At 45.8% G+C, this 16,352-nt stretch overlaps 1 protein-coding gene across 5 annotated transcripts in view; it reads right to left on the minus strand.

The window, feature by feature from the left end:
* LOC127595426 (neural cell adhesion molecule 2-like) overlaps positions 1-16,352 on the minus strand; it is a 188,390-nt gene that overhangs the window by 11,658 nt on the left and 160,380 nt on the right. For all 5 annotated transcript variants that reach the window (XM_052056915.1, XM_052056918.1, XM_052056913.1 and 2 more), the window contains exons 9-13: positions 5,644-5,794; positions 2,758-2,945; positions 2,551-2,647; positions 1,920-2,093; positions 663-782 (exon numbers count right to left, since the gene is read on the minus strand). In XM_052056915.1, the coding sequence (XP_051912875.1) occupies positions 663-782; positions 1,920-2,093; positions 2,551-2,647; positions 2,758-2,945; positions 5,644-5,794 (730 nt within the window). The remainder of the gene's footprint in view (positions 1-662; positions 783-1,919; positions 2,094-2,550; positions 2,648-2,757; positions 2,946-5,643; positions 5,795-16,352) is intronic.

Genomic DNA, 16,352 nt, shown 5'->3' on the forward strand with positions numbered 1-16,352 from the left:
TTTCTGTGTTTTATCAATACACTTCTTCAAATGCACCCTGCTCCTCCCTCTTGCCTGCTTTTTGGGTCCACCACCACCTCGCAAAGGTGACAGAGGAGGGGGACCGAAAGTCAAAATGACGCATCCTCTTCTTCAAAGTAGAGGCGGAAAGATGAGGCCCTATGATGGCTGTTTTTCTAAGTTATAATGACAGTTTAAAATAATTTAGAGGGGTACTAACTCCCCTGTAACCCAAATTGTTTATAAATTGGAATGTGCTAAGTCTCTAATTTATGCTCATGCAGCATTTAAGTTAGTCAATATGTATGAAAATCACCGCGAGGCTGACTAAATTAAAAACAGTATGTTTGGCTGCAATCTGCGTGCATTCTTGTGTCATCAATTGCATTAACTAGCGTCATTCATAACCCCGAAATGTCATATGTCTGGAACCACCTAAAATGAGGACCCCATGCAGTGCAATCATTTTTGGTGTGCATTCACAGAAGGCAATTTTAGCTTGGCAAATAGTGTGAATTAAAAAACCATAAACTGACAAATTAATTAAAAATGAAGCTGCAGTCCATCAAGACAAATTTCGTTGAATGTTGATCCCTGGTCAGATTCTGGATGCACTCTGTGACTCATCGACGTGAAAAAAATCTTGGTAGTGAGAGACTTACGGATGGGTAAAGTCTGGAAGGTCTCCATGTGACTGAACTCTCCCTGACCCTTCCCATTGACGGCCGCCACTCGAACTTCGTACGTTGTATTGGGCTCCAGGCCGGTCAGCACCACCGTTGCTGGTGAGACAGAGAAGCATCACTTGCATGGTTACCACAAACATGAGCGTACAACATTTGTTGGAGAGAACAAGTCTGCTCATAAATATTCACAAGCTTGATCCGGATTCACTCAATTGCTCAATATCTGCTCATTTGTTGCTCTTCCCCCTGTGCACGCACTGCATATTAAAAGTAGAGTGTAAACAGAGCATCTGAATATCAGAGTGCAGTCTGTCACTCGTATGCATTTACATAACCTTCCTTGCGCTGAAAAGCCAACAACGTAATGAGCTCGCCACGTTGTTTTGTCAGTCAGAGCAAATTAAATACTCTGTAATAGGAGCTTGTGCACTGCTTCAGCCCTGTAACAAAGTCGGCAATTTGCAGCGGTGCTAGGCTTGTTTAGTTTGAGCACAGACTTCAATTTGCACATAAGCATTGCAATGTAAAGAGTCCAACCATCCAATTATGTTTTAGCATTATCAACTGTGAAAGGGGTTTCTCAAGTGCCACAAGCTAGATTTTAATTAGGTAAGTGCACAAAAGTATTTTCAGCCTTAATTATTAAAAAACAAAACGAAACAAGAAACATTAAATTTGACTTCAAATCACCTTTTTGTCCTCTTTTATGCTGTGGTGTTATTTATTTGAATTACGCTGTGCAATTGACTGTAAAGGATGAAAGTGAGTACAGTAAGGACAAAGATCTTGGAAAACACAGCTCAATCAGTTAATCAGCTTGGAGCTGGACGAGAATACTTAGCTGAATAAAGCCTCATATAACATCTACACAACACACTGAAAATAACTTCAGTTTTGAAATCAGAAGCCAGTAAAAACAGGCATGAATTTATATAAAAAGGGGTTTGGGTAAAAAAAAAAAAAAACCTTAGAATATTTCAAAATTTTTAAAAGTGAAGACAATTTGTAGTTTTAATAATTTAGCAAGAAACAGGTCGATGCATATGGTTTGTTTTTGCGGGCCATGTAAAATGATGTGGCGGGCCAGATGTGGCCCCCAGGCCTCGAGGTTGACATGTGTACGAGATGAATAGAGGGAACAACATTGCATTTTCTTTCATGACGTGCTCTGCATAGGCATCTTAATACTCTTTTCCATACTTTGTTTGTTTCAGTGCTCCACTGAATACTCACTCTGCACACTATGTGATCTGACATCCTTCCAGTCCTGCGGGCCCACCTCCTTGTACTGGACCAGGTAATAGCCGATGGGCACGCCGCCATGGGAGTCCGGCTTCATGAATGTGACGGTAGCCAAACGCTGGGAGATGGCTGACAGGCGAACCGAGTACGGATTGGATGGCACATCTGGAAATGACACGACCTCAAAATCTTATGGTCTTGAATAATCAACCTGTCTTGTCTCATAACTGTTGTAATCATGTCTTAGTAGCCTTCCAGAGCACCTTGTTTGCTGCAAGACCACATGTGAGGTCAGCTTTTATTCATTACTTCTGCTATCCCGGGTGATTCAATCTGCACTAAAGATAATTGGAAGGCACAATCATGTATTAGCCTGCACTACAGTAAATTAGGGTCCACTTGGGTAAATAGCGAAGGGAATGGCAAATGAAATGGCTTTGTATGAGATTAGGATATTGTGAATAGAAATGGTCATGGAACTTTATGGTAATTGCAAATTGAGCCATTACAATTATCAGCGAGACGGGGGTTGCAAAGTACTTAAACAGCTGTGAAGTTTCATATGTGGGCTGGCCAACTTTGCACATTCTGAACTTATTTGGAGGCCGAGGCTCACACTCACCTGCCTGGGCCAGAATGAATTCCTGGTATCGAATGCCAATGTTATTGCGGGCAGTGCAGTTGTAACGACCAAAGTCCCTGTCGGACATTGGAGTTACCTGAAAAAAAAGAAAGAAAGGGAATTTTGGTGCTGACGGAAACAGAAAGCCAACATGAAACTACAATGAAAAAGTTGTGCATCCGTGTGCTCATGCTTCTTTGGTCACACCTCTAGTAGAGACTTTCCCATGCCGTTGTGCACCCGCGTGTTGACGGTCCCGTCTGCGGAGATGGTGAAGTGCTCCCTCCTCCACAGCAACGTTGCAGGCGGGTTGGACATCACATCACAGCTGATGTTCACCGGGTTCCCCTCCCAAGAATAGTAGATAGTGTGGTTGGTCAAGAACTTTGGGATGTCTGTGCAGAACACAGACAGTGTGAAGGTCAGCCTCATTTATGTTTCAATGAGTATGTAACCACTGCTGTACGATCAAAAACATGTTGTTGGTATTGGTCAGATTGAACCATCAAAGCGAAAGAAGAATTTCACTTAGCTTCCTGAGCATTATTAAAAGAACCCCTGAGTGGAGCCTCTTCAAACTCATGGCGGAAATCTCCATCATAACTGTCTCCAAGGAGAATAAATACTGTATAGATAAATATATAAATAAATAAAGGACGGAAGCAGGCACTCAATTCCCGCAAATGGGAGAAGCAGTTTTGTGCACGTTCCTTTCAGTAGAGGCATGATAGCGGTTTTATTCTTGCTCGCAGGATTCCATTAGAAAGATTGATGCCTGTTTCTCCGTCACCAGCGAGGACATGCTGTCCCCTCTCAGCCTGCAGTGACTTAGTAAATGAATTCATTAGTCCGGGTGGCAGCGGTTGCCTCAGTTGAGTTTGCGCTGGAGCCGCTTGTCGGCTGAGGCCAATGCAACAGAACTTAAAGTCTAATGATGCATGGAACGCGTGTGTTTGCAATGTGGTTCAACATGAGGACGCCGACAACGCCTTCTTTCCTGAGCAATGTAGGTAGCAAAGAGAGAGACAATCGGATGCGGTAAATTCATTTGCTCTCGATCTGCCTCGCTTTTTATTTCATCGTTTCTGAGAGCGTCAGGGCGTCGCGACCAACAAATACCCATGTGCTCTGCTCTCATTCAAGCAGTGCGAATAATGAACCCAATCATTCAAAGGCCAATATTCACATCTCGGCGTCAGAGCTCATTAGGTTGGGGATAGCCCACCCCGAATGACCTCCAAACAAGAAGTGAAATGGAGGAATCGCATTTGATGCAGGGGTGCAGTCGGTGTCGGGTAGACGATGCACTGCAATTTACCTTCCTGGAGGCTGCGAAAGTGGCACACTAGTAAACACAGTGTTGGAATGCGATGACAACATTATTTCGTGAACGCCCCTTTTTTTTACTACGATCTAAACGTGACTATTTGATGACAAAAATATGACATGACGTATGTGAGTTTTTATTGATGAGACGAGACTTGCCGAAATCTTTAGCGCAGGGGTCTCAAACTCCGGTCCTCGAGGGATAAGCTCATCAGCAAGCTCTGCGGAGGCCTGATAATGGCCCTGATCATTTGAATCAGGTGTGTAGCAGCAGGGAGAGATGGAAAACAAGTAGGAAAGCGGCCCTCGAGGAGCAGAGTTTGAGGCCCCTGCGGGCAGTGCAGAGCGTGTGGTTTTTGTGATGTTCAAAATGCATGACGTCTCTTCCTATTGTGCATGTAATCTGTCTGTCAAAAAATATCAGCAATGCTGTTGCAACCTATCTTTGTTTGGTCGCACCTACCACCTGGCCGGCACGTAGGGCCACACGCACACAACGTGACAACACAACACATCTGCGGTCAGTAGTCATACAGAAGGACACTCTTTTCAGTGAGGCACCAAGGCGACAGTGCCAAAAAAGGGGCTTGGTGGTCAGAAACGAAGAAAAAATATATAGACACACTTTCTGTACAACATAAATAACGTAATGCATTGTGGTGGAAACAAGACTACCAATCTCAAGCAGCATCTGAAGGCTCTCCATGCTCATATTCTTTCGCAGGTAAGTCGCAACCAGTTCTGTTAACATATCGTACTGTAACTGTATACATTTGTTCGCATTCGATGTTAGTCGATAACCGGCTTGTGATAAATTGCATTGCTATCATAAAAAGCTAACGTCATGGCTAACGTCAGTTGATTAGCTTGTTGTGTTGTAAGGCCCATTTAGGAATCATAAAATAAGTAGGCTATGGAGTACTTTCTGCTATTTAGTTGGACGATGGGATGAAATGCGTGAATTATGTCTCTGATATCACCCAGGTGTTTCATGTTATTGTGAGCTGAGTGTAAAATCAACAACACTGTCAGCACTGAGGATGAATTGGACTTTACATCATATCTGCAGTAGGGATAGGAGTCTGCTCTAGTTTCTGTTGCTATAATGTTGCTCTTATTTTGTTCATTTATTTTGCCTTAAGTGCCATGTTTGTTTCACACATTTTAGCGTTACCCATGCATTGCTCCTATTTTGGGGATGAGTATGTTCATTGCACTTGAGCAGGTTGGTTCCCAGAAATATAGCCATCACAAGTGCCACAGAAAATGTTTTGGTTCTTGGCTTATTGTGGAGTAATGAACACTGTTACCAATTTATCTGTGTGTGAGACCTAATCTTTGGAGATGAGAAAGTCTTTGCTATTCACTGGAAGCCTTGTATTTTTTTAACTACAGTAAAATGGACTCAAACTGGACTAAAATGTTTTGGAGTTTGGAGATGAAAACTATCACGAGTAGGAATGACTAAAATGTGACTAGAGTAAAACTAAAAAACATTTTTGCCCAAAAGACTAAGACTAAATCTAAAAAGGCTGCCCAAAAACAACACTGTTGGAAAGAATTGAAAGAACACAACATGATTAACAATCGTGCAGATTGTTCTTGTTCTTGTCGATCACAGTGGGTCTAGCATCATGTTATTACATGTTCCTTTTTGCAGCTGTATGCTTATATTTGAGACAGTTAAAGATGCAATGGGAGGAGCACTGCAGTCTGAATCAGGAAACAGTCACGCCGGAAATAATGGAATGTCGAAAAGCCACTTACACTCAATATCCAGAAACATGCTCTTCTGATGCCCTCCGATCCTGCTGAGTGCCTCGCAGTCAAAGCGGCCCAGGTCGGCAAGCCTCACGCTGTTGATTGTCAGCACTGATTTGCCGTGGTGACCGCGCACCTCTAAGCGTCCGTCCTGGCTCTGTGGACATAAAATGTGAGGGTGAAGTGTGTCCCAATCAATGTTCCCTCCTATTTTCCATGTGGCTGGGTATTTAAAACAAACTCTCAAAGAATTCCTTGGACCACAGTCCGCAACATCCAAGCACTTCTATATAGAGATATGAATGGACTAACAATGACTAACAACTTGCAGTAGCGATTATTGAACCCACCAGTGATCATTATACATTGCCAATCACTAAGCGAGCCTAATTTGAATATATTTACAGCATATCTCTGCAGTATTCTCAAATTATTTTCTCTCAGTCCGGCGAAAAATGCCACAGTGTGTACTAATAAGTCTGGACGAAGCGTTAGATGCACATTTCATTGGTAGGAATGTGATAATAAATAGTCTCTTCTAAGTCACAGTAAAGAAAGAGAACGCAGAAAAACAGACAACAGTAGAGTGGTATTTTGGCACCCACAGATTTGCAGATTTCTTTTGAATGGTTTAAAAAAAGATTTCAATATATTTCAGCCTTTTTTTTTGCCCTCACACCCATGACATTTCCCTATTGCTTTTCATAGAGAACATTTATGAATGTTTCCCAGCATTTTTCAAAAAATGTTTTGAGTTTCAAACTAACAAAAAAATAATTCAGATGCACCTCATTGGTTGTCACAGATTTTCACTATTCACAGGCCCGCCTGGTTCCTAGTCGGTCCATTGTACTGTATAATTCAGCTTTATAAGGGTTGTTTTTCTACATATGAATTGGGATGGTAGCACGACGTAGTGTGAGGAGGGGATGCAAATACAAGAAATTAGGACAAGACAGGAGCAGGTGATATGATATGCTAGGATGCAGTGATAACCAATGCCTGGTGTGAGTAGCTATGCTGTGCCGCTAAAAAAAACCCTGCATAGAATTTGAGGGCAGGTGAGAGGACAGTCTAAGTAGATAAATGGATCGCAAGGGTATGTGCTGCAGCAATTAGAGACACCCTCACCAAGCAAGTAAATGCCACAGGCTTGTGTCTCCCAAGATATGCTTGCGAATCAATAACACCACACATGCATGTGAGTCATCCCCGTTGACCAGAGCAGCTATGCAGGCAAAATCAGAATGTCTGAGTGAGATTCGCAAACATCAACAAATTTATGACTCTATAAAGATGAGGATATGTATTGTATGATGAACACACAAGATGTCATCCCCCCCCCACAAACATTGTTAAAAAAAAAAAAAAAAAGACAACTTTTGTTTCTGGTACATGAAACTCAATCTAATGGCAAATGCATGATTAAGTTTCGAAGACAGAGAAGATGTCTAAATTGTTCATGACAATTGTAGTTCAAAGAACGTGGCATGGCAAACGGAGCAAGATTACGTTGAATCCTTTACACGATCCCCAAATCGCTCTATATAAATCTATAAATCTCTCTATATTTTTTTCACAGGATATATCAAAAATAATTATTTAGGCCTGCTGTCATTTTTTTTACTAACTGACAAGCCACCAATCGAAGTGCCACCTGTAGGCTATTGGAGATACTTCTGACATCCTCTTTTCATTACCAACCTGACAGTAGCTTTACTTGGTGGGTATTTATTGCATTCTAGTGTTCTCTTGTGTGTTGTCAGACACATAACCATCCTTGGCATTGCGTTACGAGACAGAAATGGCTCTCGACAGTAACAGGGCCATGCATTAGGTAGCCACTGTTAGTGCCTGAGCAAATGGACCATTACAATCTGAGGCGATCTAGCTTCTCACTGCAAGAACATGACATCTTGTTGAATGGTGGGGCTGCTGGATGAAAGTAGTTTGTGAGGTGTAACACTGGACTCATGCATATATCACAAAATAACTACACCTGAAGGAAAATATTACATAATGACACACATCATTACTCTGACTCCCAAATCAGCTATTGCCACCCTGTTATCTTTGATATCGCCAGAACCCCCTTTCCGCCGCAATTTCTTTTTATCCCTTCATTAATTTTGTTATCTGTTGACTTGATCATGAAATTATCCTAACAGTAATTAGGCAGTTCTGTGTTTGGGGGTGTTGTCACTGCATTTTTCGAACCATATATGGTACCTTTTATTGATAGTTTGGCTGGTCCCGCACCTGATGCGTCTTGTATATCGCTGGAGTCCTCCAAGACATCACTTTTCAGGAGACCCCAAAAATGACAGATTTTTTTATCCAATGCATGGTCAGACAGAGCAGGCCTTTTTCCAACAATTTTCAACACACGATGATGGACAGACAAAATGTATATGTCATGTCCCGTGTTTGCCAGCAGGGGGCGGGCTTTCTGCCCACCACTTACACACCTGTCACCCATTTGCAAGTGATTGCTCAGCCTTTTTTTGGACGCTCTGGCAGTCTACTCACTGCCGGAGTATTCCACGCCGTGCCAAAATTCTCTCGTCCACTTCCTATTGGTATTATTCATTGCCTCTTAGCCTTGTGGCTGTTATTGCGCGTCGTTGTTCCTCTCGCGAGTGAACTTTATATCATTGACTAATCAGACCCTCCTTGCTCTTTTTTCCGCAAGCGTTTTCGGTTGTTCTCTTTGTGTCTGCTATTTCGGGGATCCACCTTTCAGTTATTTTGTTGTGCACGAAGCAATAATTCCATCGCTTCGGGCACAACGTGACAGAATACTCCGGCCACCATGGATCCCGCAGACATGGAAAAGATTTTGTCCGCTCTGTCCCGACAAGAGCAACAGATGAGTCCGCAGCGCGGTTTCCATGCTGGCTCATCGGTTCGATGAATTCGAACCCCGTTTGGTACGGGTGGAGGCACGGAGAACACCTCCCCCCGTGGTTCGTCCTACCACCACTGAGGCACCCGCATCATTCCCCACAATGATGAAGGAGCCCTCGCTTCCACACCCCCCCACGGTACGGGGGTGAGCACGGGCAGTGTGGGCACTTTCTCCACCAGTGCTCGCTCATATTCGATCAACAACCTTCCGTCTATGCTAATGACGCCGCGAAGGTGGCATATATCATGAGCTTATTGACAGGTCCGGTGGCGTCATGGGCGATGGGGACGAGCGACGCGAAGCCGACCGTCCGGTCTTCGTTCCACGACTTCGTTACAGCGTTTCGCCGGGTGTTCCACCATCCCGTGCGGGGCAGAGAGGCGGGGGGCCGGCTACTCGAACTCCACCAGGGAAGGCGATCGGTGGCGGATTACTCGATCGAGTTCCGGATATTGGCCGCACTTTGCTCCGTTGCAATCAGCCACTATATTTTCTAAATTAGATTTACGCAGTGCTTACCATTTGGTCCGCATTCGGGAAGGAGATGAATGGAAGACTGCTTTTAAGACCCCGCTGGGTCATTTCGAGTATTTGGTCATGCCTTTCGGTCTGACTAATGCTCCCGCGGTATTCCAAAGTTTGATCAATGACGTGTTAAGGGATATGCTGAACATCTTCTGTTTTGTCTATCTTGACGATATTTTAATTTTCTCCCGTTCGTTGCAAGAACATAAGCAACACGTCAGACTGGTCTTACAGCGTTTGTTGGAGAATAGGCTCTTCGTCAAGGCAGAGAAATGCGAATTTCATGTACCCGTCATCTCTTTTCTGGGTTTTATTATTGAGCAGGGCAAGCTGAGAGCAGACCCCAACAAAACGCAGGCGGTGACGAACTGGCCTACTCCATCCAACCGGAAGGAGTTACAGCGTTTTTTGGGGTTTGCCAACTTCTATAGGCGATTCATCCGCGGCTACAGCCAAAAGGCACTCCCGTTGACCCGACTGACTTCCACTAAAGTCCCATTCAAATGGGACTCGGCTGCGGACACGGCGTTCGCAAGCTTAAAAGCAGCATTCACTAATCCTCCAGTGTTGCAACATCCTAACCCTGACTTTCCGTTCGTCGTAGAAGTGGACGCCTCGGATTCAGGGGTGGGGGCGGTGCTGTCCCAGTGTTCTCCGGTCGACCGGAGGCTGCACCCCTGGACTTTGTCACGGGCCTTCCTCCATCCCGTGGGCGGTCCGTCGTTCTCACTATCGTGGACCGGTTCTCTAAGGCCGCTCATTTTGTTCCTCTGTCCAAGTTGCCGTCTGCTTTGGAGACCGCCGACCTCGTCAAGCACGTTTTCTGTCTCCATGGCATCCCGGTGGACATAGTCTCGGACCGGGGGCCCCAGTTCGTGTCCCGCGTATGGAAGCGGTTCTGCCGGTCCCTCGGGGCCACGGCCAGTCTGAACTCGGGATATCACCCCCAGTCCAACGGACAGGCCGAACGTGCCAACCAGGATCTGGGGGCGGCCCTCCGCTGTGTGTGCCTCCACCGTCCCTCCTCCTGGGCCGACCACTTACCTTGGGTGGAGTATGCGCACAACACCCTCGTCTCGTCGGCCACCGGTAGGTCCCCCTTCATGTCGGCCTAAGGGTACCAACCACCGCTGTTCCCGTCCCAGGAGGGACAGGTGGAGGTCCCTTCGGTGCAGCACCACCTGAAACGGGCCCATCGCGTGTGGAAGGAGGCCCGGGCTGCACTATCCCGCACGGCGACCCGGAACCGGCAGATCGCGGATCGTCGTCGGCGCCCGGCACCTACCTACGTGGTGGGACAAAAGGTGTGGCTGGCGACGAAGGACCTTCGCCTGGCCGGCACGTCTGCGAAACTGGGGCCCCGATTCACCGGACCTTTCGAGGTCGAGTCCATCATCAGCCCCGTCGCGGTCAAGCTCCGGCTACCGGCCTCCATGAGAGTTCACCCCGTGTTCCACGTCTCCCTGCTCAAACCGGTGACTTCCAGTCCCTTGGCTCCTTCTCCCACTCCGCCCCCTCATCCGCGGGTCGTCGATGGTGACCCGGTGTACACGGTGCGTGCCATCCTGGACTCTCGGCGCAGGGGAAGGGGGTTCCAGTATCTGGTCGACTGGGAGGGCTACGGGCCGGAGGAGCGCTCCTGGATCCTTGATCCGTCCCTTCTGCGCGACTTCCACGCAGCTCATCCATCTAAACCGGGTAGGCCGCCGGGAGGCGTCCGTTGAGGGGGGGGGGGTACTGTCACGTCCCGTGTTTGCCAGCAGGGGGCGGGCTTTCTGCCCACCGCTTACACACCTGTCACCCATTTGCGAGTGATTGCTCAGCCTTTATTTGGACGCTCTGGCAGTCTACTCACTGCCGGAGTATTCCACGCCGTGCCAAAATTCTCTTGTCCACTTCCTATTGGTATTATTCATTGCCTCTTAGCCTTGTGGCTGTTATTGCGCGTCGTTGTTCCTCTCGCGAGTGAACTCTATATCATTGACTAATCAGACCCTCCTTGCTCTTTTTTCCGCAAGCGTTGTCGGTTGTTCTCTTTATTTTATCCCATGTCCTTATTTTGACCAGCGCTTTTTGTTATTCTCTCTGTCGGGTATTTTGTGTTTGTATTAAAGACTCTTTTGTTCTCTGACAAAACCTCTTTCTGTGTCTGCTATTTCGGGGATCCACCTTTCAGTTATTTTGTTGTGCACGAAGCAATAATTCCATCGCTTCGGGCACAACGTGACAGTATAGAGTTGTGAAAAAACAGTTTTCTGTCCAATGTTAGTGATATCTGAAAATTAGAGCTCATCACCTATATTGCCCGTTCTTTAAACATGTTGACTTTTTTCAAATACAGTAAAACTCCTCTACATTGAAACCTACATGGTTTATAAAATACCCCCTAAAGTGAAAAAATCTTCAAGCATTAAAACCATTCCCGCTTTTCTGCTCCCCCTACAACGAAAAATCCCCCTGTTGCGTGATCTTTTTCTCTGCCCTTGCCTCACAATGAGATTCACTACAAGGAAAACAACCCTTCCACAAAAGTCAAATCCAACCTCAGTCTACAGCGACTCCTACTGCTTAGCTCAGAAACGGCAACAGCAAACACCACAGAGGCTTACACATGTGCAGTAGTGCATGAAGTATTTGTTATTGTTCGTTTCAGACGCAGCACGAAAATTGCATTGCTAAAATGGCTACAAAAACGGACCTTTGAAAAGAAAAGCTTTAACGATTGAAGACAGGATAAAAGTAATAAAAATGAAAGATGGAGGAAGCAAAGTAAAAGACAGTATGCAAGAAATTGATGTAAGTAAAAGTGAATGTTGATCGTAAATTTGGCAATTTCTTTCCCTTTTTTTCCTTCTACGCTGGCTACAGTAAGTGTCAAATGGAGCTCACACTTATGCACGATTGGAATAAAAATAAAGAGTACATACGTTTGTGTGTATGTGTGTGTGTGTGTGTGTGTGTGTGTGTTTACATCTGAGATAACTTTGCTATAGTGAAAAGCCCCCTGTTGTGAAAAATTTCTTGCTGCAAACATGATTTCGTTGTAGAGGAGTTTCACTGTATTTTGACTGCATTACCGCTGTTGGCAGTATGTATACATACATACACACACACACACACACACACACACATACATACTAAGGGTGTGGAAAATAATCGATATTAATCGATACATCGATGCGCACGTGCACGATCCGAGTGCATCGGCTCATTGACTGGGTACGACGCGATTGACGGGTGAAATCGCGATTCATCACGATGAATTGATGGGTATCGGTAAAATCCGATTCAAGCGCCGTTTTATTCATGTTAAACGTCACATATCTGCCCTTTCCTAGGCGCAATGAATGCACCATCATTGCTTTGCGTTTTGTGTTGAATACGGACGTTAGCCGTGCGTCACACACAGTCCAGTACACAACTAGCGAAACATTATGGAAGTTAGTGCAAGCAGCAGCAAGGAAACTACTATATTTAATGCATCCGCAACATTCAAATCTTATGTTTGGAAATACTACGGCTTTGAAAAGAAAGACGGAAAGCTTGATAAAACCTCCGTAATTTGCAAGGAATGTCGCACTAAGAAGCCATACAACGGCAGCACCACAAATATGCAGACCCACTTAAAACGATGGCACCAGATCACCGACAAGTTTCCCTCCCGCTCCCCCGCTTCCCCGCCCAGTTCCTCGTCGGACACCGGAGAAACTCTTGGTAAACCAGGTCAGGATCAGAAAAAAATTGCCTCTTATTTTGGGAGTCCCCTTGCAACTCACTGTGACCGCGCAATGGCTATAACTAAGGCCACTGCTTATTTCATATGCAAAGACCTCCAGCCTTAGCGTGGTGGACAACGAGGGTTTCAGACAGCTCGTGCACGTTTTGGAAGCCAGGTATAAAATACCAGACAGGTCTGTGTTCACTTACAAACATATTCCCGATGTGTACAACAAAGTGAGAAGTGAGATTACTGTGTCGCTGAACAGTGCGCAAAGAGTTGCACTTACAGTGGATGGGTGGACATCTTGCGCTATAGATTCATATATATATATATATATATATATATATATATATATATATATATATATATATATATATATATATATATATTATTATATTTCATATAAGACACTCAGTGAGAATAGTCTGTTTGTGTTTACACTATAGCAACAGCTGTGAGTCTCAGGTGCCAAATTGTTTACATTTTCTTTGCACAAAACCCAATTGTGAAAGGGCTTAAATAAGTTGTTTTACAAGTTCTACTGTTTATAAGGAATAAAGTGGTATCCTTTTTGTAATACCATACTGAATTCCATCTTTTTAAAAGCTTTTTTTCTTTGCTCATTTGCATCATGTTTAACTGCACAATATCGCAACAAATTGCATTGTATCGTATCGGATCGCATTGATTTGAACTTAAAGTGTATCAAATCGTATCACATCGTGACGACGGTGAAACGTATCGCATCGTATCGCCAGAAAATTCCATGTATCGTTTAAGTATCGCATCGCTGGCAGTGGATCGAGATGTGTATCGATATATATATCGATGCCATATATATATATACATATATATATATATAACTGCTGTCACAACTTGAGATTGATGAGGTACAACGCAGGTTCCATGGTGAAGGGTCCCAGGCTGCCAGATCAGAGGAGGAGGTCATACAAGAGATTGGGAGGCAAGCCCCAAAGAATGCAGATGATGAGATTGGGAGGCCAGCCCCACTGAATGAAATGCTGTGCGAGGCAGCAACTGACCTGAAAGCTAAGATCATGGCGAGAATGAAAGCTGGGCAACCTAGAAACCGATTACAACGGCCATGTGAAGTACCACCTTAAAGTCTCATGGAAAGTGTGAATGAAGCACTGAGCTGATATACGCTTCAGCATCAGTGATCCTTGAGATGCTTGGCTATAAGAGCAACCATGGAACCCATGAGATACGTTACCCACCATGGAAAAGACAGTTCGAGGCTAAGATCAAGGCGGCTCGGAAAGATGTGAGTCAATTGACGAAGGCCCAGAGAGGTGTGATGAAAAGGCCGATACCCGAGAGGTACATCCAGATGACCATACCTGAACCACTCGAAACTGCCAAACAAAGGCTCCAAGCCTTGTCCAGCCGCCTAAAGCGGTACAGGAAAGAGAATGAGGCCAGATGAATAAACAGGCTGTTCACAACACAACCTGCGAAAGTGTATGCTCAGTGGCAGGGTCCTAACAACAGAACTGACCCACCAAGACTGGAAACTGAAATGTACTGGAAAGGCATATGGGAGAAGAAGGTTGCACATAACAGCAGTGCACAATGGCTGGTGACCCTGAGAGAGGAGCACAGATACCTTCCTGAACAGAACCCAGTTACCATAACAGTGGCAGACATACAGGAAAGAGTCTCAGATATGAAGAACTGGACAGAACCAGGCTTGGACATGGTCCATACCTACTGGCTAAAGAAACTCACAGCACTCCATGAGCGCCTAGCAGCACAAATGAACCAGCTGTTGAGGGATGGGACTCACCCAGGATGGCTAACCGAAGGGCGAACGATCCTGATCATGAAGGATCCCTCAAAGGGTGCAGTCCCATCCAACTATCGGCCAATAACCTGTCTCTCCACAACATGGAAGCTCATGTCAGGCATCATTGCGGCTAAGATAAGTGGACACATGGATCAATTCATGAGCGAAGCACAGAAGGGCATTGGTAGAGGTACCAGAGGAGCCAAACATCAGCTCCTGGTTGACAGAACAGTCGCACAAGACTCCAGGTCCCGACGTACCAACCTGTGCACAGTCTGGATTGATTACAAGAAAGCCAATGACTCGATGCCACATACATGGATCACTGAATGCTTGGAGTTGTATATGGTGAACAGGACCCTAAGAGCCTTCGTTGCGAACTCGATGAGGATGTGGAAAACCACACTTGAAGCCAATGGCAAGCCACTTACCCAAGTGTCCATCAAATGTGGCATATACCAAGGTGGATGTACTCTCCCCACTGCTGTTCTGCATAGGACTGAACCCCTTAAGCCAAGTAATCAACAAGACAGGCTATGGATACCGCCTCAGAAATGGAGCTACGATCAGTCACCTCCACCATGGATGACATAAAGCTGTATGCTAAAGGGAGCGAAAGGGACATAGACTCGCTGATCTACACAACCAGGATCTACAGCAACGACATCGGTATGTCGTTCGGGCTTGAGAAATGTAGTCGGATGGTGACTAAGAGAGGAAAGGTAGTCCGCACTGAAGGGGTCTCACTCCCTGAAGGAACAATAGCAGACATTGAGGACAGCTCCAAGTACCTCGGTATACCACAAGCCAATGGCAACCTCGAACTGGCAACAAGGAAAGCGGCTATGGCCAAATACCTCCAGCGAGTGAGACAAGTCCTAAGAAGCCAGCTCAATGGCAAGAATAAGACCCGGGCAATAAACAGCAATGCCCTGCTAGTGATCAGATCCCCTGCAGGAATAATAAGGTGGCCAAAGGAAGAGATTCAGACCACGGACGTTAAGACACGAAAGCTCCTAACCATGCAATGGAGGGTTCCATCCCAAATCCAGCACCCCGAGACTGTACGCAAGCCGAAAGGAAGGAGGCCGGGGACTAGTGAGTCTGAGAGCCACTGTCCAGGATGAAACATCCAAGGTCCATGAATACATCAAGGAGAAGGCTCCAACGGATGACATACTCGGAGAATGTCTCAGACAATGAGGAACAGAGGATGAGGCGCTGGAAGGGGGACCATCATGGGAGGACAAGCCCCTACACAGGATGTACCACCGGACCATAACTGAAGTGGCCGATCTCAAGAAGTCCTATCAGTGGCTAGAGAAGGCTGGCCTGAAGGACAGCACAGAGGCACTCATCCTGGCTACTCAGGAGCAGGCCCTGAGCACCAGAGCCATTGAGGCCCAGATATACCACACCAGACAAGACCCAAGGTGTAGGTTGTGCAAAGCGGCACCTGAGACGATCCAACACATAACGGCAGGGTGTAAGATGCTGGCAGGGAAAGCCTACATGGAACGCCATAACCAGGTGGCTGGCATAGTCTACCGAAACATCTGTGCGGAGTATGGACTGGAAACCCCAAGGTCAAAATGGGAAACACCTCCGAAGGTGGTGGAGAATGACAGAGCGAAGATCCTGTGGGACTTCCAGATCCAGACTGAAAAAGATGGTAATGGCGAACCAACCAGATATCGTGATCATAGATAAAGGGCAGAGGAAAGCCGTTGTAGCGGATGTAGCGGTCCCAAGTG

This window comes from Hippocampus zosterae, chromosome 2 (genome assembly GCF_025434085.1).
Source record: "Hippocampus zosterae strain Florida chromosome 2, ASM2543408v3, whole genome shotgun sequence".
NCBI lineage: Eukaryota > Metazoa > Chordata > Actinopteri > Syngnathiformes > Syngnathidae > Hippocampus > Hippocampus zosterae.